This window comes from Malus sylvestris, chromosome 11 (assembly GCF_916048215.2).
Source record: "Malus sylvestris chromosome 11, drMalSylv7.2, whole genome shotgun sequence".
In the NCBI taxonomy this organism is placed as follows: domain Eukaryota; kingdom Viridiplantae; phylum Streptophyta; class Magnoliopsida; order Rosales; family Rosaceae; genus Malus; species Malus sylvestris.
This window is the reverse complement of record NC_062270.1, coordinates 34,134,798-34,161,683: the sequence shown is the minus strand read 5'-3', so window position 1 is coordinate 34,161,683 and position 26,886 is coordinate 34,134,798. Positions and strand designations below refer to the sequence as shown.

The 26,886-nt window shown below is 38.8% G+C and overlaps 2 protein-coding genes and 1 long non-coding RNA gene across 7 annotated transcripts; 2 read left to right on the top strand and 1 right to left on the bottom strand.

Annotated features, from left to right (window-relative positions):
- Positions 1–4,453: 4,453 nt before the first annotated feature.
- Positions 4,454–10,306, top strand: LOC126589460 (probable ubiquitin-conjugating enzyme E2 26). 3 transcript variants are annotated; one of them, XM_050254749.1, is made up of 8 exons: positions 4,454–4,694; positions 4,781–4,904; positions 5,876–6,016; positions 6,136–7,143; positions 7,234–7,297; positions 7,555–7,694; positions 7,773–8,084; positions 9,661–10,306. In XM_050254749.1, the coding sequence occupies exons 1-8, from the start codon at positions 4,651–4,653 to the stop codon at positions 9,967–9,969; spliced, it is 2,142 nt and encodes a 713-aa protein (XP_050110706.1). In that variant the 5' UTR covers positions 4,454–4,650; the 3' UTR covers positions 9,970–10,306. The 3 variants fall into 3 exon arrangements, with proteins under 3 accessions (XP_050110706.1, XP_050110705.1, XP_050110707.1); XM_050254748.1 differs by having other exon boundaries at positions 4,456–4,694; positions 6,127–7,143; XM_050254750.1 differs by lacking the exon at positions 4,454–4,694 and having other exon boundaries at positions 4,707–4,904; positions 6,127–7,143.
- A 7,259-nt stretch (positions 10,307–17,565) lies between these two features.
- LOC126589476 (uncharacterized) lies at positions 17,566–20,231 on the bottom strand. 3 transcript variants are annotated; one of them, XR_007611840.1, is made up of 4 exons: positions 20,047–20,231; positions 19,660–19,963; positions 18,756–18,814; positions 17,566–17,932 (listed from the first exon to the last, which is right to left on the bottom strand). It is a non-coding gene; the product is annotated as an uncharacterized LOC126589476 (long non-coding RNA). The 3 variants fall into 3 exon arrangements; XR_007611839.1 differs by lacking the exon at positions 18,756–18,814 and having other exon boundaries at positions 17,573–17,932; positions 19,660–19,811; positions 19,891–19,963; XR_007611838.1 differs by lacking the exon at positions 18,756–18,814 and having other exon boundaries at positions 17,571–17,932.
- A 2,612-nt stretch (positions 20,232–22,843) lies between these two features.
- On the top strand, positions 22,844–25,914 carry LOC126589459 (uncharacterized). The gene has a single exon (XM_050254747.1). The coding sequence runs from the start codon at positions 22,964–22,966 to the stop codon at positions 25,715–25,717; it is 2,754 nt and encodes a 917-aa protein (XP_050110704.1). The 5' UTR covers positions 22,844–22,963; the 3' UTR covers positions 25,718–25,914.
- The last annotated feature ends 972 nt before the right edge of the window (positions 25,915–26,886 follow it).

Genomic DNA, 26,886 nt, shown 5'->3' with positions numbered 1-26,886 from the left:
ACGCTGTGGTCCACGTGTGCGGGTGTAGAGTTGTTTTTCCCTCTCTTTATTTCTTATATATAAAATATAGTATATATAAGAATATATGCACATACACACATAAAGTGAGCCTTATTTCTTGTCAGTCCATATTTTGGACTCTATTATTATTACTATTATTATTTTGAAGTCTCCCCATTTTTATTAAGACTTGCTAATATATTTTGTTTGTGAAAATATATAGCTCAACAACGTCGTCAGCCATGGCGGCGTTGTTGGTGGCGCATAACCCATTGTGGGTGACGGAGGAGGCACCGAGGATGACACTGCAGTCGAAATCGGCCCTCGATCTGAGCAGAAAAGTCATAAAAAAAAAGTTTGTCTTCCCCACTCCCTTCTCCCCACCCGAGCCCGCCAGAGCCATTCATTTCTCCCCACCCCTTTTGTGAGCTTTGGGAGGTTTGATGAGATTTTGGGTTTTGAGATTTGTAATGGGATTCTAGGTTTTAGGGATGTAGGTTGCCCAGAAAGAGAGGAGAGAGAGAGAGAGAGAGAGAGAGAGAGAGAGAGAGAGAGAGAGAGATAGGGAAAGAGAGAGGGTGGTGGAGGAAGGTTGGGGGGGGGATGACGGGGAAGGGTTTTTGGGTTTTGAGATTTTGGGGATGCAGGTGCCCAGAGAGAGAGGGTGGATCCCACTATTTTATATATTTTTTTCATTTTTTATTTTTGAATATTTAATTATTAAAATATATGTAATTATTTTTTAATCTAGTTAGATTAGTGAATAGGTCCCGTCTCTAGCTACGTCAGCACTTAACAGAAAAATTAACAGAAAAATTGACGAAGGTTTGACATTGGAACAAATTCGTAAGATGAGGTATGACATTGTCATTTTTAAAAGATGAGGTATGATAGTGTCGTTCGACCCATAATTGAGGTAGTTTTGTGTAATTTACCCTAAAATCTATTACAAGGTCCAAAAAGAACCAGATAAAGTAAATGGTCCAAGCAAAATGAGAGCTGCAACCAAAGATACAAAAGGAGGCCCACACAAACTTAGACCTGATGGTTGCAAAAACAAACAACAAAAAACCTTAATCTCCAGCAGCGTAAACCACACCACTGATGCCGTCACATCCTCGGAGGAAGCCAAACTCCAACCAAGAGAGTAGACACCAGAACCAAATACCCTTCACGAACCCTTACAAATATATACGAACAAGGTATCTTATGGGTAGAGAGTGAGGCTAAGGGGTATGTAAAATATCCAACACTTGGCCTCGATTGGGATCTGGCATGCCGGTTGGGGGAGGGGAAGTTAGGGAAGAACGAGAATGAAAATGAAGGAACGAGACTAGAAAGGGGGAAGGAAGATGAGGTGGATGTAGGGAGAGGGAAGGGGCTCAGGAGATGAGAGGGGAGGAAAAGAAGGAAAGGGTAAAGAAGAGAGGAGGGAAGGAGGAGGAAAAAAAAGGAGTAGTGGGCTATCGCCTGCCTCGAGCAAGAGATGGCGACTGAAGCTTGAAACTGGTGGGATGATTCTGAATCTGGTATTGGAGTTCCCAAAGAGAAATAGGAGAAAAGTGCCAAACTACTTATTCAATCCAAATTAATTAGGATAGTATGCCCTCTTCCATACTCAAAAGTTAGACTTACAAAATATTGGAAAAGTATCAGAAACTGTATCCACATCCAATACAATATCAATGAGCATGGCGCTATATAGCTGACAAGTAATTTGATCAAAAAGTAGTTTTCTTGAATATGGAAGCTTACCTTTAGTTTCTTGAATATGAGTTGATGTTGTGTAGATGGACTTCAGAAATTCTAAGTAATATTCTTACTAACCATAAAAATCTAAATGTGATATTAATAATCCGAACCATTCATCTTTCGGCATCCCTTAAAAGTTCATGTTTTCAAAAAACAAAATTTGAAAAATAAAATTTGGTGAGAAGAATGGAGCGCAAACGTAAACAACATTAAATTTAAATCTATGGTTTATAGGACTATGGTGGCGAATTTCAGAGTTGACCTCTTCACAAAAGTTGTAGACCTTGTTTTTACGAGCATTTGAATATTTTCTTTTAATTTTTCACACTTCTCCATTAATTAACAAACTATCAAAAAAAAAAAAAAAAACCTTACTACAACAATAACATAGGAATAATCTCACTTATGTAATATTTTTTAATTAGACTATTATTTTGGAATATATAATACTTGAAAGACAAATATGTTTTTATGTTTAAAGTAAAATTTATGTGACAATGTAGTATGCAAATACTAATTTAGTATTACATTTTCATTTGATTATTTATCGATGTAAAATATATTTTTTTTAACGAGTATAATGGATAAGCCAAATGGTGGCATAGAAGGTACTTTTGAATTTTCACTATTCTCTACATTTTCACTCCTTCTCCTCTAGAGCCAGTTCCCACATCTCCTTCCTCCGGAATTTCGGACGAAAAAAAAATATCATCGTTTAGCGTTGGTCGATAAGCGTTTGCCTTTGGTCTTTAATGACGAAAGGTCAGTCTTCCATTATTGAGTTTCTTTTTTTTTTTTATGATATTTCAGTGATTAGATTGGATTTGATGCATGTTTATGTTTAGGTATCAAATATGTTTTATAAGTAAAAATTTATTTGTCGTTGTTGAAAATTTATGCTTTTTTTGCTCAAATTATCTGAATCTTGGTATATTTTTGTGGTAGAATTCGATAGTAAATGTTATAATGGAAAAACCATATCATGGCGTAAAATATACTTTGAATTTGAAACCTACAGAAAATATGGAGTTTGAAATTAAACAAACAACATGTGATTTCTAGAACAAGTATGGTTGAATTATGAGGTTTAGTATTCGAAGAGAAAATAGCAGCAATAATAAAAAGATTGGTGAATTCACTTCAAGAATCTTTTCTTGTGCTAAAGAAGGGTTTCAATCCGTAGATAAGCGAAATGATACGATTAAAAGAACAAGAGGAGAGATGAGGATTGGATGTGGTGCTCATATAAGTGTTGGGTTGAATAGGTGTAGTGGGAATTTTATGAACAACATAATCATCCCTTAATAAAGAAAGAATATACTCGTATGTTACCATCCCAATGGAAAATGAAAACCTCACAAGATTTATTAAGCAAACAAACAGGTGGAAGAGTCTTTAGGATATATTAAGCAAGACCAAAAGATTATCCTCAAACTGTGAATGATGATGCGCTTGAGAAAGGAGGTGTGTTGTTTGCCCTCTCATTTCCATACTCTTCTCATTCCCTTCTGTTTTGTATGATCACAGTTAAGCCACGTCAACATTTTATATTCTTATTACTTTTTGTTTTATTATTTTTATAAAAATAATCAATATAAAATATTAACGTGACTTAACCGTGATCACACAAACAAAAATGAATGAGAAAAGTATAGAAATAGAAGGGTAGACAATCCACCTCCCTCCTTGAAAAAAGGGTTACCAATTGCAATAGCCAGATGACAGTTGCTTGGAGAATGGTGATGTTGTCATTCCAAAAGGGCTGAGAAGCCGCCACGTCAACACGTGAACCAGCCTCACTGTCAAATGTCAAATTCCCATTCGCAGTAGAAGAGACGTGCAGCCCAAGTTGATTTTTGTTTTTTTCCCACAATAGGTGATGTGACACAACAGGAAGAACAACCAGAAGGCGCACGAGCCAAATACCCTTTTTTCTTCTGTACCTGTGTACATTTGCGTATTTTTGGGCCTAAGATCAAATTAACCGATATCGATCGTCAATTTAAAATTATTGAGAACTTGTATGGAAGCGTACGAGTGAAAAATATTTTCAAAATCAATATTTGCTCAAAATGCAAAAAGATTTTCAAAAATTACTTGAAGCGTTTGCTGCAAAAAATACATAATTGTTACTTCTTATAGAAAACAATTCAAGTGTTTTTAGAACAAAAAAAAAACATTTTCTAAAAACATTTCAATAATTTTAAAGCTACTACCAAACGAGCCATAATCAAATTTAATGCCTTTGTACAACTGCAAATGGTGTTCTAGGTACTAAAGAAGAATTGGAAAGCTGAAGTCAAGAAAGCAATTTTTTAATACAATACGATATTAGCTACACTAACGAGTAAGAAAGTCAGCTAAACCTTACAATAGACTAGTCATAATAATTTGATTTAAATTTAAGATATCTTATTTACGAGTAAATAAAAAAAATTACTAGAACGTAGAATTAAGTGAGAAGTTATTAGATTGTTTTAAATGAATCGTATATACCATATGATGCATAAAATAATAAAATACGTTAACCTAATTCGCATGACATTATTTTATTGAATCAAACGCTGTCATTTTACTTCTCCAAAAACAGCCCAAAGGCTGTGGTTTGTGTGTGGAGGAAGCAGGGGTATAAATGGTAATTCGAGGCGCAAAACGTGTAATATGATAGGAAAGGGAACACTCCCACTCACGCACACACAAACACACTCTTTTGGTCGTCGTCGTCGTAATTTATGTTGATCTTCCTTGACAAGGCGCGAACCCATTCTGCCAAAACCCAGCCGCTGAGCCTCCGAGCCGCCGCCGGTTTTCTCAGCCGCTGAAACCCCTTTTATTTGGTTGCCCTTTTGCTTTTGCATCTAAAACAAAACCGACTTCAAGTCAGAACAGCCGCTCCCAATGGAGCCGCCGCCGTTACATATAAAAACACCTCGGAATTCCAAGTACTTACTCTCACTCAATTTTCAAAAGAACAAAACTCTCTCTCTCTCTCTCTCTATTTTCTCTAATTTTCTCTCGCTCCAAACAGGAAGAAGCGTTTGTCTTCCGATAGCGGTTCTGGGTGCATGGATTCCGAGGACGTCGTAGAGATTTCGCCTCCGGCTACTCCGATTACCCGGGCCCCGAAATTTCAGAAGCTCAAACTCAAAGAGGTACGATTTCTCTGTCGTTTGATCAATCGATAACTCAATCTTCGATGGTTCTTGTGATTTACCTGGTTCGATCATGCACTTGTGATGAGATTAGTATTTTTGGGAGCTGGTAATCTGCTTTGATTGATCAAGTTACCGTCTTGATCACTGATCACAATTCAATTTTGGATTTTTTGGTCCATTTGATTTCGGGCTAATACGAGTTGATTGGAACATTGGTATAAAATCTTGGCACTTAATTGCCCAATTTTTCAAATTTTTAGTTAATTTTGTTCTAGGGATTTTTAGCAATTTGTTTGGTTATGGTATTCATTTGTTCCTAATTTCCTGAAAGATTGAAGTTTTTTGGGGTATTGCTAAAGCATTGTCACAAGCTCATTCACTGCACCCGTTGTTGTTTACAATTTTGAACAATTTATTGGCAGTCCTGTGTATAATGAGGACATTGAGCTTCCGTTCCGCGTTATCAGTTTGCCTTTTGTTCAATTTCCTTCCCATGATCGCATGCATGGCGCCGGGTTTACTGTAACCATCATCTATGTTTTTCTGGGCCCGATGAAGGTGTGCCTTTGCAGGCATTGCCTTTTTCCGTTTTATTCGATGACTTTTACTGGTTATAATCGTATAAATATAGATTTATAAGAATTGAATACATCTGTTGCTATATAGTGTTCAAGCTTGGTGATGGTTACAGAATTAAAATCAAGCATTTCAGTTTTCAATTGAATGTGGTTCTCATACTTTGTGAAGAGGTTTTCATGTCCTACTTTTGTGCTTATAACCCCTATTCCATCCAAAGTTTTTGTTCCTCATTTGTATTTTGCAACTAATTGGTAACATTTTTGTAGGATGCCTTTGTTTGTTTGTTTGTTTGTTTGTTTTTTTTTTTTTTTTTTTGAATTGTTGTTTTCTGGCATTGGTTGGAATTCAGTCAGTCTGAACAGGTATGTGTTGTGGTTAATCCTTTTTAGGTTCTTCAGTATGATGTGATTGAAATTGACGAAGATGAAGATCCAGTCGCTGCAATGATTATCGATGATAGAGTTGATAGAAGTGGCAAAGGGAAGGCAATAAGAAGCTCTTCAGATGGCTACCATGATCATCAAGATAAGGTGTATTATTGACTTGAATGACACTCTATGGCTGTTGTCATTTTGTTGAATGATAAATATTCAATTGTAGCTTTAGCATTCTTAACATATTTGCATTATGATATTACTAGTATTTTCAGGAAGCTGAGGTCAATAGCTATTTTGGCCCTCCTGGTATGACAACCCCTGGGTCAGCGAATGGGATTGAAGCTGCTAAGAGTTTTGTCCCAGCTAACGTGATCAACTTAGATGGTCATACTTCTGATTTATCATATGAAGATGACGACTTTGCTGATTTTTTTCTTGATGAGTTTATGGACGTCGATGAGTATGCCCAATTGCAAGCCCATTTTGATAATGTGGATATCCCCCCTGGAATAGAGGCACCTATTCCTTGGTTGTCTGATCCTTCTAAAAGTAAAGTTAAATCAATTTCTGGAATTATTTCTGTCGATAAGACATTTCAAATGCAACCAGAGCCTGATCATTTCAGCAAGAAGCCACTTTTTAGGGGTAGTTCAAGCTTGAAGACCCAAATTGATAGTACTGCCCACCCACCTGAAGTGAATCTATCATCAGCATGGAAACTTCCAAAAACTGCCAGGGGTAAAAAGAAACAACCTGCTTTGCAACATCAAGGGAGTGCTCCTAATTTCCCAGTTGGTAAAGAGTCATCAAAGTCTCAATGGCTTTTAGGACTCCAGCCCAAAAAGAAGCTAGCTTCTTCAAATGGTTCAACGAATCACTTTGATGCAATGAAGCTTGGTTCCGAAGCTGACACATCTTCTGCATCGTATTTTCATAACATTCTAAAGAAAAAGGGTTCAAGTGCTTCTTTTAAACCCATGCCCGTTCCTGGGTGGCCTGGGCCCATTTCCAAATTTAATACCATGCCATTTAATTCAAGCTTCTACGATCCATTGGGTTCAGCATATCCTCCTGGGGAAGTAGCAGGTAGTCCTTGGATTCCTAATGCGCAAATTCAGAATAATCTTGTTCCAGGAGGCATTTCAACAAGCCCTGGGAGGAAAATTTCTGCCATGGAAATGGATGAAATTATACTTAAGTTTCAGGGTTTCAAACAATTTGATACAGTTGAAGATCATTCAGACCATCACTATATTAAGCGTGGTTATTCAACAAAGCAGGTAAATTTTGGATGATTTAGTTAATGCAATTATTTTGTTTTCTTTTGTAATTCCCTATCTTATTATGTTTTATTTTTACTCGTTCTGAAGCCACCAAAGAATTGGGCAAAGAGAATTCAGGAAGAGTGGAAGATCCTGGAGAAGGATTTGCCTGGTGAGTTGTTCTGTTTTTTTATTTGGAATTTTCTTTTAAATAACTGTTTTGAATTAATGGTAGTGAAGTTTTCCCATTCTTAGCCTATTCATTTTTATCAAATTTTTGCACCGGTTGTTTCATGATGCTGACTGCTGTAATTAATTGATTTTGCACTGAAAGTTGGAATTGAGAATATATGGGATATAGTTTTTGGATGGTTGTTTGTACTATAGAAACTTAGGTGCACTTACCCCTTTTTTTAATGACATCCACAGATACAATATTTGTTAGAGCTTATGAGACAAGAATGGATCTTTTGAGAGCTGTAATTATTGGGGCGGAGGGTACTCCTTACCATGATGGTCTCTTCTTCTTTGATGTTTGCTTCCCCAGTGGCTATCCCAATGTACCACCGGTGTGTGATAATTCGAACGCTTAGAATTGATTTATATCTGTTTGCATCTTTGGCCTAACTGGGAACTTGGTTATGCAGAATGTTTACTACCACTCTGGTGGCCTTCGATTAAATCCAAATTTGTACAATTGTGGAAAAGTATGCCTCAGCCTTCTTAATACCTGGTCTGGGAACAAGAATGAGAAGTGGCTCCCGGGTGTGTCAACCATGCTACAAGTTTTGGTCTCTATACAAGGGCTTATCTTGAACACAAAACCCTACTTTAATGAGCCTGGATGTGCAAGTATGAATGGTTCAGAAGCTGGTGAAAAGATGTCCGAGGAGTACAATGAGAATACATTCATCCTTTCGTTAAAGACAATGGTGTACACCATGAGGAAACCTCCAAAGGTAAATTTTTTTTTCTTTCTCCATTCTCCTGATACTCTGGACTATGTTCAGTCCTTTTGCAGTGTGAGATTGGTGTGAAGCATTTTAGATTATCTGCTTGGCATTTTGGTTATAGTTTTTGAATAATGATTCATGTGCATCAATACCTGAAACGGAGTAGAATGTTTTTGAAACGTTCAGAATAATCAGACTGAACATATCAATGAATGCTAAGTTCCCTGAAATGTTAAACAAAAATAATCTTGAATTTCTGAAAATGCAAAATTTTCCTTTCTTTTCTAAAACTGTTTCCTCACTGAAGTTTTTTTATTTCATTTCAAACTCATCATGTCGCTCCTTCTGGAATTTGCAGTGTATTAGGAACCTAGGATGATAGGATTGAACTAGGTGTTTAGGGGGAAGTCAGAGTTTCAGAAGTGACTATCTGTAATTTCTTGTTTGGCATCAAGGAAATTTTGAAATTCAAAATGTAAACAGATCTGGAATTAGGGTCATTAACACTGGCTTTAAATTTCCAGATAAATAGTTGTTATTTACTAAATTCCAAGACAGTTAGTGTTTAACAAAATTTCAACAGCAACCCCAACCACCACCACATCTCCACTGTTACCACCCAACCTCTACTGTTGCCGCCACAATTACTAAAACTACTCACTTCTCCACTTTTCTGCTGACGTTGCCACAACCCTCAACCCTGCCCCCACCGATTATCATCACCTCGTTCCCATCACCCTTGATGTCAGTTCCTCCATAACCGCTGCTGCTACCACCCACTGTCACTGCCACCAGCCACATGGCCACCGACACATATCTTTTACATTCCATCATGCTTGATGTCACTTCCTCCATAACAAGAAACTTAACTATTTCTGAGAATAAGCCCATCTTTTAAATATTGTCACTCACTTATCCAAATGCAGCATTGCAGTTTTTGTATTGAGCATATAGAAAGAAAGTGTCAGAGGCATCATTTTTGAGTAATTGGTAGGGAAATGATAAGCACACACCCATTTTAGCATCTCACATACCCCTATTTAAGCCTCTCACATACCCCTATTTAATTCTATCCATTGTTTCAGTTTGATTTATTCAATTCCGATGGCCAGAAATATAGAGGGTGTGTGAGAGAAGCTAAAAGGGTTGTGTGAAAATCACTTCCATTAGAATGATTTTCTATGCTAATGAATGATAAGAGTGAAAACTTCAAAGATCCTGTTTGCCAATTCATTATACAATCAGTTTATTGTAATTTCTGTCCAGAAATTAGAGAATTGCTTTTTTACAAACTAAGCAGTTGATGTTGTCGACTACACAAGCAAATAGCACCTATGAGCGGAAAATATTTGGTGTTATTGACAATTTTTTTTTCTAATGATCATTTTGTCATATTGCCCAGTTAGCAGCCAAAACTGCTGCTTTAGGCAAAATTGGCACACTTCCAGTTATCCTTTACTGTTGTTTTAATTTTAGTTTTCTGTATTTTTGCTTCTGCTAAACTATCTATATTCCGCTGCCCTACTCTGTCCTACGTCATGCAACATTTAAGGTCTCAGTTATAACTTATATCTGGATGCAGCATTTTGAGGATCTTGTCCTGGGCCATTTCTACAATCGTGCTCGTGACATTCTGGTGGCATGCAAAGCATATATGGATGGTGCTCAAGTGGGGTGTCTGGTCAAAGGTGGTGTTCAAGATGTTGATGAGGGTGACAAGAGCTGCTCACAGCGGTTCAAGGGTTCTGTTGCCGACCATCTGCCTATGCTCGTCGCGGAGTTCACAAGAATCGGGGTCAAGGATTGTGAGAGATTCATATCACCAGCAACATCTGAGAACAACCAAACTGCGAGTATGCCTCAGGCTGCAACATCAATGATTTCATGTTGAAAAAGTGATTTTTCAAGACCTCGACTCTTATGTCAAACATCTAAGAGGTGAGATTTTTTTGGTCAAAAAGTTTTAAACTTAATTATTAGAGCGTCTTTCATGGAATCTATCCGGTCGGCGTAAATATGTTTTGGGATAATGTATATAGCATGGATGGGATTGCTCTGAACTGAAACTTCCATTCTGCAATTGTCGGCCCGGAATATAGTTTTACTGAAATGGTCAAGCTGAAAATCCGGCCTGAATTTTCATCAAACTTTTCGGTAACTAATTGTAGAGGAGTAGAAATTCCAGATCTTTAGAATCTTATTATGAAATGAACCTATTTTTCGGTTTCTCTCCTCTCGTCTCTCTCGTCATTTGGCCTGCATGTCATTTGAATAGGGAAGGAAAAGAAGAAGAGAATATGATAGGTCGCTTAAGTTGCTGTGTATTCCGTAGTAAAGTGAGCCGGTACTGGCTCGACACTCCAAAATGGTCATCCCGCTCTTGAAGAAGAAAAAAAAAGAAAAGCGAGTGGAGTGTACGATGACTGACTGTTTTGGTGCCTCAATTCCAATATTTATCTATGTTGTCCCTAAAATTGACATCTCTCCTTACTTTGGTCCCTTTAAATGTACAGGGATGGCATTGCGGGTTTGATTATTATTATAATAATTAAATTGAATGGTAGTCAAAATTGCATGAACTATAGGGGTATTAAGCTAATGAGTCATACAATGAAGCTCTGGGAGAGAGTCATTGAGCATAGATTGAGGCAAGAGACACGGGTTTCGGACAACCAATTCGGGTTCATGCCAGGGCGCTCAACCATGGAGGCAATCTATCTCTTACGAAGATTGATGGAAAGATATAGAGATGGGAAAAAGGATTTACACATGATCTTTATAGATTTGGAAAAAACGTATGATAGGGTCCCAAGAGACATTCTTTGGAGGATTTTAGAGAAGAAAGGAGTACGAGTAGCATATATCCAAGCTATAAAGGATATGTATGAAGGAGCAAAGACCGCCGTAAGAACTCATGAAGGACAAACCGAAAGCTTTCCCATAACTGTAGGATTACATTAAGGCTCATCCTTAAGTCCTTACCTTTTTGCGTTGGTAATGGATGAGTTAACAGGACATATTCAAGATGATATTCCTTGGTGTATGCTTTTCGCAGACGATATAGTGTTGATAGATGAAACTCAGGAAGGGGTAAATGCAAAGCTTAACCTTTGGAGAGAAGTGTTGGAATCTAAAGGTCTTCGCCTCAGCCGATCAAAGACAGAATATATGGAGTGCAAGTTCAGTGCAAATGGAGGCCAAAACGAGTTAGGGGTGAGGATCGGAGATCAAGAAATACCAAAGAGCGACCGTTTTCGTTACCTAGGATCTATCTTGCAAAAGAACGGAGAATTAGATGGAGATCTCAACCATAGAATACAAGCTGGATGGATGAAGTGGAAGAGTGCATCCGGCGTGTTGTGTGACCGCCGTATGCCACTGAAGCTCAAGGGAAAATTTTATAGGACGGCAATAAGGCCGGCAATGCTGTATGGCACAGAATGTTGGGCGGTGAAACATCAACACGTACACAAAATGGGTGTAGCGGAGATGAGGATGCTTCGTTGGATGTGTGGGCACACGAGAAAGGATAAGATTAGGAATGAGGATATCCGGGGTAAAGTAGGAGTAGCCGAAATTGAAGGAAAGATGAGAGAAAATCGGTTACGGTGGTTTGGACATGTGCAAAGAAGGCCTACTGACGCTCCGATTAGAAGATGCGACTATGGGACAGAGGTTCAGGGCCGAAGGGGTAGAGGAAGACCTAGGAAAACTTTGGAAGAGACTCTAAGAAAAGACTTAGAGTACTTGGATCTAACGAAGGACATGACACAGGATCGAGCACAATGGCGTTCTAAGATTCATATAGCCGATCCCACTCAGTGACTTGGATTTTCCAAGTCTCCAACCAAGAAGTTTTCCTCACTCGGGAAATTAAGGGAACACTACCCCAACCTACATGCTCCACTCAGAAAGCTTCAACATACAAGCTTCAACAAAAGAAAATTCAAAGAACTTAGCGAAGAAGGCTTTGGTGTATTTAACACAATACGTTGAAATGAAGGAAAGCTTATTTATTGATATCCCCGATAAGCTACAAATATGTACATATACATGAGTCAAAATAAACACACAAGAGGGAGCCTTCACAAAGGTTGCTTAGGAGAAGTCTCAGCAGTCGGTAGAGCCCCAGAAAGAGAAGGCACCGGAGGGGGATCATTTGGAGCCTCAGTACTGGACAGAACCCTAGAAGGAGGAGGCATCAGAGGTTGATCATTTGGAGCTTCATTACGCGGTACAGCCCCAGAAGACGAAGGCAATAAATGCCTTTGGAACAAACCCACAAATCTCTGATGATCAAGTAAAACCTGACCATCAGTTTCCTTCATCTGGTCAAGCTTCCTTTTCATGTTTGTAGCATAGTCATGTGTGAGCCGGTGCAACTGTTTATTCTCATGCTTGAGCCCTCTAATCTCCTGTTTGAGACTCATCACTTCAGCCGCCAATGATTCAACTTGGCGGGTTCGAGCAAATAGGCGTTGTGCCATATTAGACACAGAACCTGCACACTGAACACTGAGAGCCAGCGAATCCTTAACAGCTAACTCATCAGACCGTTTGGAAAGTAGTCTGTTATCTTTGGGAGTGAGAAGGTTCCTGGCCACCACCGCAGCGGTCATATCATTCTTCATCACGGAATCCCCAACGGTAAGAGGACCAGTTGGGGAGACGAAGGATGGGCGCCATATGTTATCTGGAGAAGGCGGGGCTGCCTCTTCAACAAGGTTCAAGTCAAAACGACGGTCGGAGGGGCCAGACATTTTCAAAGGTGTTGAAGAGAGAAGAGGTCGGACAAATCAAGATCTTAGAAGTGCAAGAATGAAGCTTCTACTGGTGGAGATTCAAGTGTGCTTTGGAACTTAATGCCAGCCCCTATAAAAATCTGCACTCGACGGAGCTTCAGAAATCAAAGAGGCGCCTGCTCAGAAATCGAAGAGGCGTTTGCTTTCTCAAAAGCTGGGCTGCTTAGAGATCACGAGGGTTGATCTCAGAAATCGAAGAGCCGTTTGCTTTCTCAAAAGTTGGGTTGCTCAAAGACCACGAAGGCCGATCTCAGAAATCGAAGAGGCGCTCGCTTTCTCAAAAGCTGGGCTCCCTAGAGACCACGAGGGCCGATCTCAGAAATCGAAGAGGCACCTACTTTTCCAGCCTTGTCAGCACCTGTCACACGCACACTCAGCTTTGCGGAAATTATGGGCATTCTGTCAAAGACTTCTGGGGAAGTAGAAAACACATGAATCTTACTGTTCAATCACCCACTTCCCACACGCAACAATAGCTCATGGGTACCACAGATAACTTTGCCAAAGTTCTCTGCCAAAGTTGAGCACGTGAAGCTTGCAGCTCCCACTACATCGCTCTGACCAAGAAGGGTAAAAGAATAGCAAAGAAACAGCACTAACAAAGTTTAGACCCATAAATTTTGAAGGTCTAGCTACCATATTATTACCCACAAGGGTAAAGGAACAGTACCACTGCTGGATAATTGGAAAGTCCATGTATGTCAACCTCTGTGCTTCGTGGCAAGGTAGACTAGCAAACATGCCCAACCTTTACTCACATTCGAGAAAACACTCCCAATAAGATTGCTTGCTCCAAAATCGAAGAGGCACCGTCCTCCGAATCTAAAGAGCCAGACTCCCAACATGACTACTTTCTTAAAAATCGAAGAGAGGGTAAAGGAACAGTACCATTGCTGGATAATTGGAAAGTCCCTGTGTGTCAACCTCTGTGCTTCGTGGCAAGGTAGACTAGCAAACATGCCCAACCTTTACTCACATTCGAGAAAACACTCCCAACAAGATTGCTTGCTCCAAAATCGAAGAGGCACCGCCCTCCGAATCTCGAGAGCCACTCTCCCAACATGATTACTTTCTCAAAAATCGAAGAGACACTGCTCCCCGAATCTCGAGAGCCAGACCCCCAGCATGATTGCTTTCTCAAAAATCGGTGAGGCACCGTTCTCCGAATCAATCGAAGAGGCGCTCGCTTTCTCAAAAGCTGGGCTGCTCAGAGACCACGAGGGCCGATCTCAGAAATCAAAGAGGCACCTACTTTTCTAGCCTTGTCAGCACCTGTCACACGCACACTCAGCTTTGCAGAAATTATGGGCATTCTGTCGAAGACTTCTGGTGAAGTAGAAAGCACATGAATCTTACTGTTCAATCACCCACTTCCCACACGCAACAATAACTCATGGGTACCACAGATCACTTTGCCAAAGTTCTCTGCCAAAGTTGAGCACGTGAAGCTTGCAGCTCCCACTACATCGCTCTGACCAAGAAAGGTAAAAGAATAGCAAAGAAACAGCACTAACAAAGTTTAGACACATAAATTTTGAAGGTCTAGCTACCATATTATTACCCACAAGGGTAAAGGAACAGTACCACTGCTGGATAATTGGAAAGTCCCTGTGTGTCAACCTCTGTGCTTCGTGGCAAGGTAGACTAGCAAACATGCCCAACCTTTACTCACATTCGAGAAAACAGTCCCAACAAGATTGCTTGCTCCAAAATCGAAGAGGCACCGTCCTCCGAATCTCGAGAGCCAGACTCCCAACATGACTACTTTCTCAAAATCGAAGAGAGGGTAAAGGAACAGTACCATTGCTGGATAATTGGAAAGTCCCTATGTGTCAACCTTTGTGCTTCGTGGCAAGGTAGACTAGCAAACATGTCCAACCTTTACTCACATTCGAGACAACACTCCCAACAAGATTGCTTGCTCCAAAATCGAAGAGGCACCGCCCTCCGAATCTCGAGAGCCAGACTCCCAACATGATTACTTCCTCAAAAATCGAAGAGACACTGCTCTCCGAATCTCGAGAGTCAGACCCCCAACATGATTGCTTTCTCAAAAATTGAAGAGGCATCGTTCTCCGAATCTCGAGAGCCAGATACCACAGACCACTTTTTCAAAGTGCTCTGACAGAGTTAAAACATGTGAAACTGGCAGCTCCCACTACCGTGCTATGACCAAGCAGGGTAAAGGAATAGCATTACTACTTGTTGTTAGGGAGACTCCTATATATGTCGACCTCCATCCCCAACGGACAGGCAGACCTGCAAAAATGCTCAACCCTTCATCATATCTGAGAGGGCACTCCCAACAAAGCCTTTCGAAATATTCAGCTTTCTTTCCCCCTGATAATACCTCTGCAAACAAGCTATACTAGAGCAAGAATATCTCATATCATCAGGGTTAAAAGCAAGAGTATCCCATATCATGCTTTTTCCCTGTTTTTTCTTTTGACCTTGTTTTTACCTGCAAGACAAGGAGAAAGAGAGCAATCAGTCAGCACTTGGAATCAAGCTTCCAGCCAGGAACTGACTGCCTGGAACCCCTTACCTGATTACTTACCTGGCATTGCTCTCGAGTACTCATCTTCAACATCTTATGTTTCCAGGGAAGATTCCGCATCTGCTTGAGGAACAGATAGGGCAAGTGCGAAGGATACAAGGAAGCATGTGGAGACAAGCGTAACAGCACACGTGCCGATACATCCATTACTCTGTCAAAAGCAAAAGTATCCCATATCAGCAGGGTGGAACGTACTCTAGATTTGATGGACTTGTTTTGACCCTCAAATTCTTCAGTCGGCCTTATACTCTGGAGGAAACCAGAAAACCCTCCAGCTCAGTTCAAGAATAAGCCTGTGGAAAGTTACTTCTTCAAAAGCAAAAGTATCTCATATCATCTCTTCTCATTTTTCTTCTCTTTATCTTTCATGCTGCTGCAGGATGGGGAGAAGGTGAACAATCAGTCGGAGCTCTGATTGCTTACCTTGTCTGTCACCTCTTTCAGCAGACCCCCTAGCTCGGTGACTTGGGGGACTCCTACTACATGGTTTGTGTCGCGCTTGACCAAGCCTGAAACTACAAGTAAGCTTCAAGTGAAATTGATACATTACCTTGTGCATCTCCACCAGTTAAAGATACCACCCCTGGATGGAGGAAGAGTACTTCCAGAGAAGATGCCACATCTACCTATGAGACAGATAAGGCAAGTCAAGACGACACCACACTCCGATACTTAGAAGTTTCGTGATTACGAGATCATTCTCCCACAATATTTCCTAATGTCATTTGTACTAAATCATTCACTCGTACTCACTAAAGGAGAGCTTGAACCTATGTACTTGTGTAAACCCTTCACAATTAATGAGAACTCTTCTATTCCGTGGACGTAGCCAATCTGGGTGAACCACGTACATCTTGTGTTTGCTTTCCTATCTCTATCCATTTATATACTTATCCACACTAATGACCGGAGCAATCTAGCGAAGATCACAAAAAGCGACCGTTTTCGTTACCTATGATCTATCTTGCAAGAGAACGGAGAATTAGATGGAGATCTCAACCATAGAATACGAGCTGGATGGAAAGAGTGCATCCGGCGTGTTGTGTGACCGTCGTAGGCCACTGAAGCTCAAGGGAAAATTTTATAGGACGGCAATAAGGCCAGCGATGTTGTATGGCAGAGAATGTTGGGTGGTGAAGCATCAACACGTACACAAAATGGGTGTAGCGGAGATGAGGATGCTTCGTGGGATGTGTGGGCACACGAGAAAGGATAAGATTGGGAATGAGGATATCCGAGGTACAGTAGGAGTAGCCGAAATTGTAGGAAAGATGAGAGAAAATCGGCTCTGGTGATTTGGACATGTGCAAAGAAGGCCGACTGACGCTCCGGTTCGAAGATGTGACTACGGGACAGAGGTTCAGGGCCGAAGGGGTAGAGGAAGACCTAGGAAAACTTTGGAAGAGACTCTAAGAAAAGACTTAGAGTACTTGGATCTAACGGAGGACATGACACAAAACCGAGCGCAATGGCGTTCTAGGATTCATATAGCCGACCCCACTTAGTGGGAAAAGGCTTTGTTGTTGTTGTTGGTAGTCCAATATCGACTTATCCCAATGATAATTTTTAATCTAAAATATAAATATATTCCTAATTAATTTTAAATAGTAATAAATAATTGGTTCAATTGAATATTCCAGCATCCTAATTTAAGATTGGAAAAAATTCTCGAAAATTCCAAACCAAACCACAAAAATCTCGATCCTAAACTAAAAAAGTTCCAAACCAAAATTCCAGAAATTTTCGGGTTGAAATTCCGAACCAATCTCAATATTTCGGTACGGGATTCGGTATTGTGTACTCAATCTTTCGGTAATCCCATACCGAATTGAAAATAAATAATATATATTATTATGTATTTATATATATTATTATACATTTGAATTGTTGCTAACTACTAGTAGCAATATAATTGGTGTGGTCTAAGGTAGTAACCATAGTCCTTTATCGCCACATTTGTGGAACCTCCCACAAATGTGTCTATTTCTTCAATACGAAATAAAAAAAATTGTATTGCTAGTTTTCGAACATATTAGGTTTGTAAATTTATTTTTTTATTTTTTTTTAGTTTTGGGTTTGTTACTTATAAAAAATTGGTACATTTATACAAAAATGTGGGTACATTTTACATACCAAATTGATACATATAATACAAAAAAAGGAGAACATTTTATATAACAAAAAATGGGTACATTTTACATAAAAAATGGTACTTAAAAAAAAAGGATACATTTTTCATATAAGAAAGTGGTACATTTATAAAGAATAATGGGTACATTATAAATAAATTATGGATAGAAATAAAATGACACACCCCGTCCCGAAGGAGGGCATGCTGGCCGTCACGTGAGAGTGACGTAACCATTTACATAGTTCGGAAGCTTTAAAGAATACAATTACTAAGATATATCACCCGAGGGTGAATCCCCCTTTTGTGAATTCTGTTAGAACACCGTTGGATTCTTCGTGGCCACCAAAGCTCTGCTATCTAGAACCTGGAGGGGCGCAAAACAAAATTGAGTGGGTCAATAAACAAAGCTTTTCGAAAATATTTCATTTAAAACATTTCTAACCCCTCGCCGTAAAACCTGTATACTTTCCCAGAAAATAGTATATAAACATATATATACACATATCAACAAAACTCAGCTCACCCTCTATCAACATAACATCTCAGGAAGAATATACCATGCCATGCCAAAATATACTAAGAATGCATCAATATCAATCAGGTGAAATAATAAATCTACCGGAGACCCTACAATGGTCCTGTACGGTTGATTCTATAGCTCAACATCCCACTCAGCCGGAGTCACCACAGTGACCTATACGGCCCAACTCTGCACGTCACTCGGAACTACATATGGTAGTCTGTACGATGAAAGGTGTATAAATACGCTCTAGTGCTTCTCTCATCAATCATCAACGCGCATAACTAAGGTCACCCACTAGTCGGAATCACATCTAGTGATCTATACGACTAGCATGTCGGAACCCTCACATGGTCTGTACGACATCCACCTACTTGGATCCAAGACGAGCGTGCAGTGTGGTGAATAATAATATAAGCACTAACACCTGGGTGCAGGTTATGAGCTTTCAATGCAATTCATATAAAATAATTCATCTGAATAATAATAAAACTCACCTGTGCGTCCACCACGTCAATTGACATATATATGCATCAATTATCAAACTAAATATCTCAACAATTGCATGCATGACAATTTGACAATTTAAATCATATTTTCAAATAAACGCATTTTCTGGGAAAAACAGTAGTATATAGGTAATACGAAAACAAAATTGCCCACTCACTTGGAGTTTGCCCTACAACTCCCTAGCATAATACGTCAAGGCGTCATGACGATCGGCGCCTAAAACAATAATCAAATCCAACCTCAGAATTCATATCGATAGAATATAAAACTTATATAAAACACGTCACTATGCAGTTCGATCATGAAGATCTGCAACTCAGATATCAAATCCATAACTTCCAGAGGTCTACAATATATCCCTAGAACAACATCCTAAAATTTCCTTACTAACCAACGGTCGGATCTCCGTCAATTATCAAAACCAAGTGACGGTTAACATTCTATATTATGGACTTACAACTCCAATTCCGGAAGATCCGTAAATCGGATTCCCAATCCGTAAGTTCCTATAATCCTCAAATATTACGTATTACGACGTATCAAAGTTTGGTGACGATCCAACGGTCGGATCGTCAATTCACATTTTCACCTATATGCGAAATAATTATAAAACGTTATTTTAAGCACCTAACCAACAATTCTTAATAACTTCTCATACGGTGCTCAAATTGGGTATATGAATACACCACTGTAATCTACACAACCTCAGGATCATCCCCAAAATTTTAAAATAATTTTTGGGTTCCCCACGCGTCGTCACACGCACGGCCAGACGCGCCCCCACGCGCGGCCATGTGCTCTGCACATTGACAGTGTCAATTGACGCCGTCAGGTATATTTCGGGAATATTCCATCTAATCCTAACAGAAACAGTCAATTTTAACTAACGGCGTCAAAATTGACGGAATATTCATCGTCTTCAACCTCCAGCTCTGGTGACCGTCGCTGGAGCCGGAAACTGGGCATTTTTTTTTAAAACTCTTAATCTCGCTCATTTTTCAACCAAAATCTACGTAATTGGTACCAATTTGAAGCTTATGACATGCAGAATCACGATATACCTGTCTCGAGCTTTGAAATTTACGAAAATACTTCGGGGAGGTTGAAACTCCGACGACCTCTGCAAAATTTCGAAACTGGGCTTCCCGTGGACCAATTTTTACCAACGATGCACTCCGAGCATCGTGAGGACCTTCTTGAGCTCGATATGGTCCTAAAACATAAAAACTCAAGGGTTTAAGAGTATGTGAATAGTGACTAAATCGGGAATTGGAAAAACTAGGGTTCCTTACGTCCAATTCCTGCGATTCTTCATCTCCGAGCTTCGTAGGAGTGTCTTAAAGCTTTCTACAAGCTTGTAGCTTCCTGAAATGTTCATAATCACGTCCACATGAACAGTACAAAAAAATTGGGGTTCAGATTTCACAAGCTTTCGAAGGGTTCCTTACCTGAAAATGGTACTACTCGACTCGCAAGGACACAAGGAACACGATGGTGCCTTCAAAACTTTCGATCTGACACGTTCCAAAGGGTTTTGGTGTCTATCCGTACAATGAGAGAGAAGGGGGAGAGTGAGTTAGAGAGAGAGAAGCACGGGAGAGAAGAGAGAGAAAGGGAGATGTGTGGTCAAGGATTGGTCCACATCCATAATTTTAACCACACAAATACCACAATGAAATTCAACATCCAAGTGCAAAAATCGTCCTTTCACACCGTCCATAATTTATTTCCGGGACAGGCTGTCACATAAAAGGTTAAAAATATTGTGACTACAAATAAAAGTTAAAAAAATAAGGGACAAAAAGAAATTAATATATGGGTACAAATTAAAATTTAAAATAAAATTGGTACAATTTAAAAAAAAAAAAAGGTCGCAAACTAAAAATGGTAGGTTTTGGAAACTCTCTTAAACTCATTTCAAGTCATAAGTAGTAGGTTTTGGAAAATAGACCACCTCTTTTGTCTGCTTGTCCAATTAGTCTTTACGGGGGCTTTAATGAAAAAAATTTAGGCTAGGTTTATTTTAGAGAGCTTTATATATAGAGACAATAAAAATCAACTTTATTTAATGAGAAATGCTTAAACTTTAACGAAAGGGATTTTTTTTCTTTTTAAGGGACTTAAATTTTAATGAAGATTTCTTAAACTGAACACTGATATTTCTTAAACTGACTTTTTCTGAAACTGAGAGTATTACACTATTTCTTAAATTGAATACGGATGCTACACTATTTCTCAAACTGAACTATAACTATTTCTTAAAACTGAACATTGGTACGATCATTATTTCTTAAACTGAACACTCTATAACTATTTCTTGCACTGAATACTGATTATTTCTTAAACTGAACATGGGTACTACACTTTCTTAAACTAACTACTTTTTAAACTAAACACTGGCTATTTCTTAAGGATAATGCTAGAGAGATTAAATTTGCAAACCAAATGACGTGTCACCAATAAAAAATTAAACATATTAATTGATATTTAATTAATAATCCAATCATTTGTAACTTACATAATTTGGTTTGTGAATTTAGTTTAAAAAATTTAATCTTTCTAATATTATTTATTCTTAAATTGAACATTGGTACTACATTATCAGTTGAATATTTTAGCATCCTAATTAAGACCGTCTGATTCTTGATGACTGAATTTGTAACTTTATGGAATATGGATGACGTTTTGCAGTTGGAATTCAACGAAACGTAAATTATGGAGTCAAAAAACAAAGAGGAAACTTTCTCTTAAACTCATTACAAGTCAACAGTGGTCGGTTTTGGAAAATAGACCACCCCTTTTGTCTGCTTGTCCAATTAGTCTTTACACGAGCTTTAATGAAAAAGATTTTGGGCTAGGTTTATTTTAAAGGAAAACTAATGAAAAGGGCTTGAAAACTTTGAGTTTTAATGATAAGGACAAAATAAAGGGTAAAGTAAATAGTACCAGAATTGACTTTTCAGTGTAAAAATGTGGTTTTTCGTTAAAGTGAACAGTACCGGATGCTTTTCGTTAAAGTTCCCTTATTTTAAGGGACTTTATATATAGAGACAATAAAAATCAACTTTATTTAATGAGAAAGACTTAAACTTTAACGAAAGGGACTTTTTTTTTTTTTTAAGGGACTTAAGTTTTAATGAATCTTTCTTAAACTGAAAATTTATTAAACTGAACACTGATATTTCCTAAACTGAACACTAATTAAGAAAAAGTTTTTATTCTTTTTCACTTTTGTGGTAGGATACATGCACTTTGGATTGACGAAGACTCATTATATATAGTAAACCCACGAATCTATTAATATGAATTTTGGTAGGTCTTAGTCTTAATTGAGATTATTGCTGTTGTGAAATTATATGTTCTCAAATTGAAGTTCATCCTGACTACGATTATGATGACAAATGGGGTGTGCACAACACAACAAGTTTTCTTGTTCTCTCCTGGAAAATGAAATGCGAATTAAGAACCTGTTTTGTGATAAATAAGAGTATTAGTAGACTGATAGCTTGCAAGTAATTTTGTATCGGAAAAGGATCCGATCCTAAGGATTCTAGAGATTTCATGATTAAAACTATCTATCATATATCTTAAGGTTTATCGGATATCTTACGATCAACCATTTCCTTTTCTACATTTTCTTGCTTTATCGTGTTCTTTGGTTTGGTTCATTTTTCCAAGTGTAGGTTGACATTGACTTTGTGGAGTAACGACTTTGTCTCCTTACCAAGTCCTTCCTTTTAAAAGCTAAATGTCAACATCGTCTTATCGTCATGACTTATGAGACAGACTTGGAAGTCTTGCAATACTACATTTTCCAAGTCAATGAAGACTAACAACAATTGATTGGATAAAAAATGATAAACAAACCAAAACGTAAAATACAATTTTGATCGTAAATTGAAATAATTTGGTCATAATTTTGATTTATTTCTTCTTTCTTATGACAATTTTTTTTGTCCGTTAATATGTTACAACGAAGAACATGAGGAGGATACGAATCGAAAAGTTGAAGAACTTTGCAAAAATTTATAAAAAGTTGGGTCTTCATTGCTAAATGATTTCTTAGAATAAAGTGATACTTTGAACTTTCTTCCCGGTATTATTGTAGGAAAGATCACATCGAGAAGACTTTCGGGCAACTAAATTGACAGAAATTAAATAGCAAACTGACCCACACTAGCAAGAGGATCTGCGAGGAAATTAGCTTCCACCGCTAGAGAACTATCCCAATGCTAATGGTTGACCTGGTACACACTAGTCCTACGTAGAAATATCTTCACACGCTATTTCCACTTCATATACCAATCACATCCCCTTTCGTTCTTGTTCTTCATCGTCTTTCTCCAAATCCCACTGATTTAGTCCATGACCAAAGAATCCATGGCTGTCTTTCTCATGTTCTTCTTTCTTTTCTTCGCCACCTCTTCTGCAGCCTCTTCTAAATTCGATCTCCAAACAGCTTACCCTGACCACTGTGCTTCATTTGTTCCCCAGTCTACCCCGAAAGGAGACGCGCAAGGACCGCCCGACCAACACCGCCACACAGGTTACTACACCCGTGGCGGTGGCAGTGACGTTCTTAGTCTTAGCTCATTGTATTATCCTAACGAAAACTCTGTTCAATTCGTTATCAAGAGCATTAGAGAAACTGATGTTCAAGGCCTGATCAAGCTTCAAGGGAGTTTGATATTTCCGAGAGATGCGTTTTACTTTGTGGGAAGTACTTCCACCACAAGTAAGATGTCCTCATCTCGATCAGTTCTTCGTCCAAGAAGATCAATAAGTGTTACACTTGGTGGGTTCTGGTCACAATCTTCCGGGAAGCTTTGTATGGTTGGTTCGGGTTATGATTACTTGGAAGGACGCAGTTATTTGCATCACATTCATTCTGTTCTTAAGCTCTACAATTTCGCGAACTCCACTAAAGCCACTAGTTTGATTAGCGGAACCTTAGAGAGCATGAACACTTCCGAGAATGATGCAGATTATTTCGAACCAATCTCTATTTTGATGCTTCCTAGCATGAACTACCAGTACACTCTGATTTCAAATAAATCTGAGACCATCAGTACTTCCGGTGGAACTGATAGTTCCAATCCCACAAGTTCCTTGAATAGAAAGAGATTTTGTTCTGTACTCTCAAACGAAGTGCCATACCATGCATTTGATCTCAAATACTCAAGCCGTTGCGTATCTGCGAACAACTGCACTCCAGTTGCTGCGTCTAGTTTGCCTCGGTTTATGTTCTTGAAGCTTACTGAATGTTTGGAGGATACACGAAGGTTGAGAGTCCTGGTGGAATTTGAAGACAGCAGCAACTTCTGGTATCGAACGTTCGATCCCAATACAACACTGGTTGGGGAAGGCTCATGGGATGCAGAGAAAAATCAGCTATCTTTTGTTGCATGTCAATTCTTGGTTGCAGCAGGCTCTTGGAACAATACTAGCGTCGGTGATTGTTCAATAAGATTGAGCTTGCGATTTTCAGCTGTTTGGACAATCGGAAACAGTAGTAGCATGGTGGGGAAGATTTGGAGCAACAAAACTGTGACAGAGTCGGGTTACTTTGAAAAGATCACGTTCGAAAGTCTTGAGGATGACATGGGAAGGACTCTGATTCCAGGCGCGAAGTATGAGTACACGAAAATCAACACCGTAAACAAGTTGTGCCCGAAAAAGGAGACTGCTCGTGGCAAGACTAATGTGTACGCGGATCCGTTTTCTTATGAAATGAGATTTGATGTGTCAGCTAAGAATTCTGAAGGACAAGTTGCATGGGGCAGTTCTGTCCCGATTTCTGTTGGGGATCAATTTTATCAGGCGTATCAGTATTCGATTGCAAGCGCTGAAGATGAAGATGAATCTACAGCTCCTGAGAGATACAGCTTCAACCACAGCAAAGCGTACAATATTAGCTACAAAATAAGCATCAACCGGCTATCTGATGCAAAGTTTGGAAATCAATCAGTTTTAAACGAAATGCAAATCTTTGCCGAAGGGATCTATGATGAAACCGAAGGCAGCCTGTGCATGGTAGGCTGCAGAAAACTGGCCTCAAAGGGTCAGCAGCCAACAAATGACTCTGTAGATTGCGAGATTGCTGTCAACTTTCAGTTCCCTACAACAAACCCAACCAAGAGTTCGGGTCTCATCAAGGGCAGCGTAAAAAGCACACGAAAAAAGTCCGACCCTCTTCATTTTGAAACTTGGGATTTAACCTCAGCTTCCTTTACCCTCGGCGAAGAAAGGCTGTCCATTTGGAGGATGGATGTGGAGATCATATTGGTTCTTATATCCACCACGCTGGCGTGCTTCTTTGTGGCGCGACAACTCTTCCATGTGAAAAAGTATCCAGATGTTATTCCCTCCATTTCCATTTTCATGCTACTAATTCTAACTCTTGGCTACATGATACCCCTTATGCTAAACTTTGAAGCCATGTTCACAAATAGCACCAACCGCCAAAATGTGCTCCTTGGAACCGGAGGATGGCTTAAAGTTAATGAGGTAATTGTGAGGGTGATAACAATGGTAGCGCTCTTGCTGCAAATCCGTCTTCTGCAGCTAACTTGGTCAGCAAGATCAAAAAATGGAAATCGCAATGAGCTCTGGCTCATGGAGAAGAAGACTCTCTTTGTTGCCTTACTACTATATGTTGCAGGGGCTTTCGCCATTTTGCTTCTGCATAAACAGATTTGGAAGAAGAGCAACTACGCCGAGCACTCAATTTTCAGCATTGCCTTCAAATCTTACTCCGGTTTGGTTATGGACGGTTTTTTGATGCCTCAAATTGTGCTCAATATGTTCTGCAAGTCAAAAGAAAATGCTCTATCCATTTGGTTCTACGTAGGAACAACTTTTGTTCGAGCGCTGCCACATGCATACGATCTTTACAGAGCTCACAACTTTGCTCATCCCCAATTCAACGAGTTGTACCAATATGCAAGCCCTGCAGCAGATTTTTACTCCACTTCTTGGGATGTCATAATTCCTTTTGGGGGTTTAGTGTTTGCTGGTATCATTTTCTTGCAGCAGAAGTTTGGGGGTCGTTGCTTTCTCCCCAAAAAGTTGATAGAGTTGGGTGAATATGAGAAGGTCCCTACTATTACCGAAGGGTAATTTAATCTTCTCTTGTCTGTACTTTATGTATCATGTTTTAGCGTTTTTTTCCCTTTTTTTCTTTTATCTTTCTTTCTGTTTGTAATATGTTGAACTTGTAAGCTATAATGTGTGCATTTTCATTTTTCTATAAGATAAGAAAACAATATTTGCTTCGTCACAGGACTGGAAACGGTGTGTGACAGTGTTAATGCAAACATGTCTCGAGTATACAATGAAACCTAGGTTTTCGATCATGTTTGCGCACACATTCTAGAGATTTTCGATAAGAAAACAAAAACAAAACTAGCGAGAAAAACGTGAAAGACATGGAGAAAGAGAGAAGCGCAAGTTTAGAGGTGCTTAGAATAAATTTTGGATGTGAGATATCTGCAGAATAGTTGCAGGCAGAACCAGCAGCATTCCACAGAGTTCTTTGCATCCTTTCTAAATAGTGTTCATTTTTTGTCACTTTATTTTTCTTTTACAAAGCGGTATTCTAATATACTCTAGTTAACGGGGAAGAGATTCAAACCAACTGATCTAAAACCTACATATGCAGGTTTGATGCTGTTAGAGCAGTTATGTTTTTATTTAAATATTTTAAATATATTTATGATTTGTTTTATTACAAACATTGAACATAAAACGTAAATTGTTATTAACCTTATAAATTGTCATTAACTTTATTATCTGATCAGGATCATTAATTCACTAGAAACGTGAGAAGGCTTCTCACCTTAAAGATGAGATTCTTTCTCTGAATAGAAAAAAGATCAAATCTATTGTTACATAATTTTTTATTCCGTTGTGATTTGGACATTTTGATTTAGTTTTCTTCTGCATTGATTACTTGTAGCTTGCTTTCCCTTAAATCATTTTCATCCCCCAATGTCTCTTTTATTATATATATATATCATTTACATCCCCCAACGTCTCTTTTATATATATATATATATATATATATATATATATATATATATATATATATCATTTACATCCCCCAATGTCTCTTTTATTATATATATATATATATATATATATATATCATTTACATCCTCCAACGTCTCTTTTATCATAGATACATACATATATATAAGTCCAGAGAATCTAAAAAAAAGGATAATAAGAAAAAAGACAAGTTTTACAAATATTGAGTTAATAGCAACATATCGAAAGGGTGTGAGTTA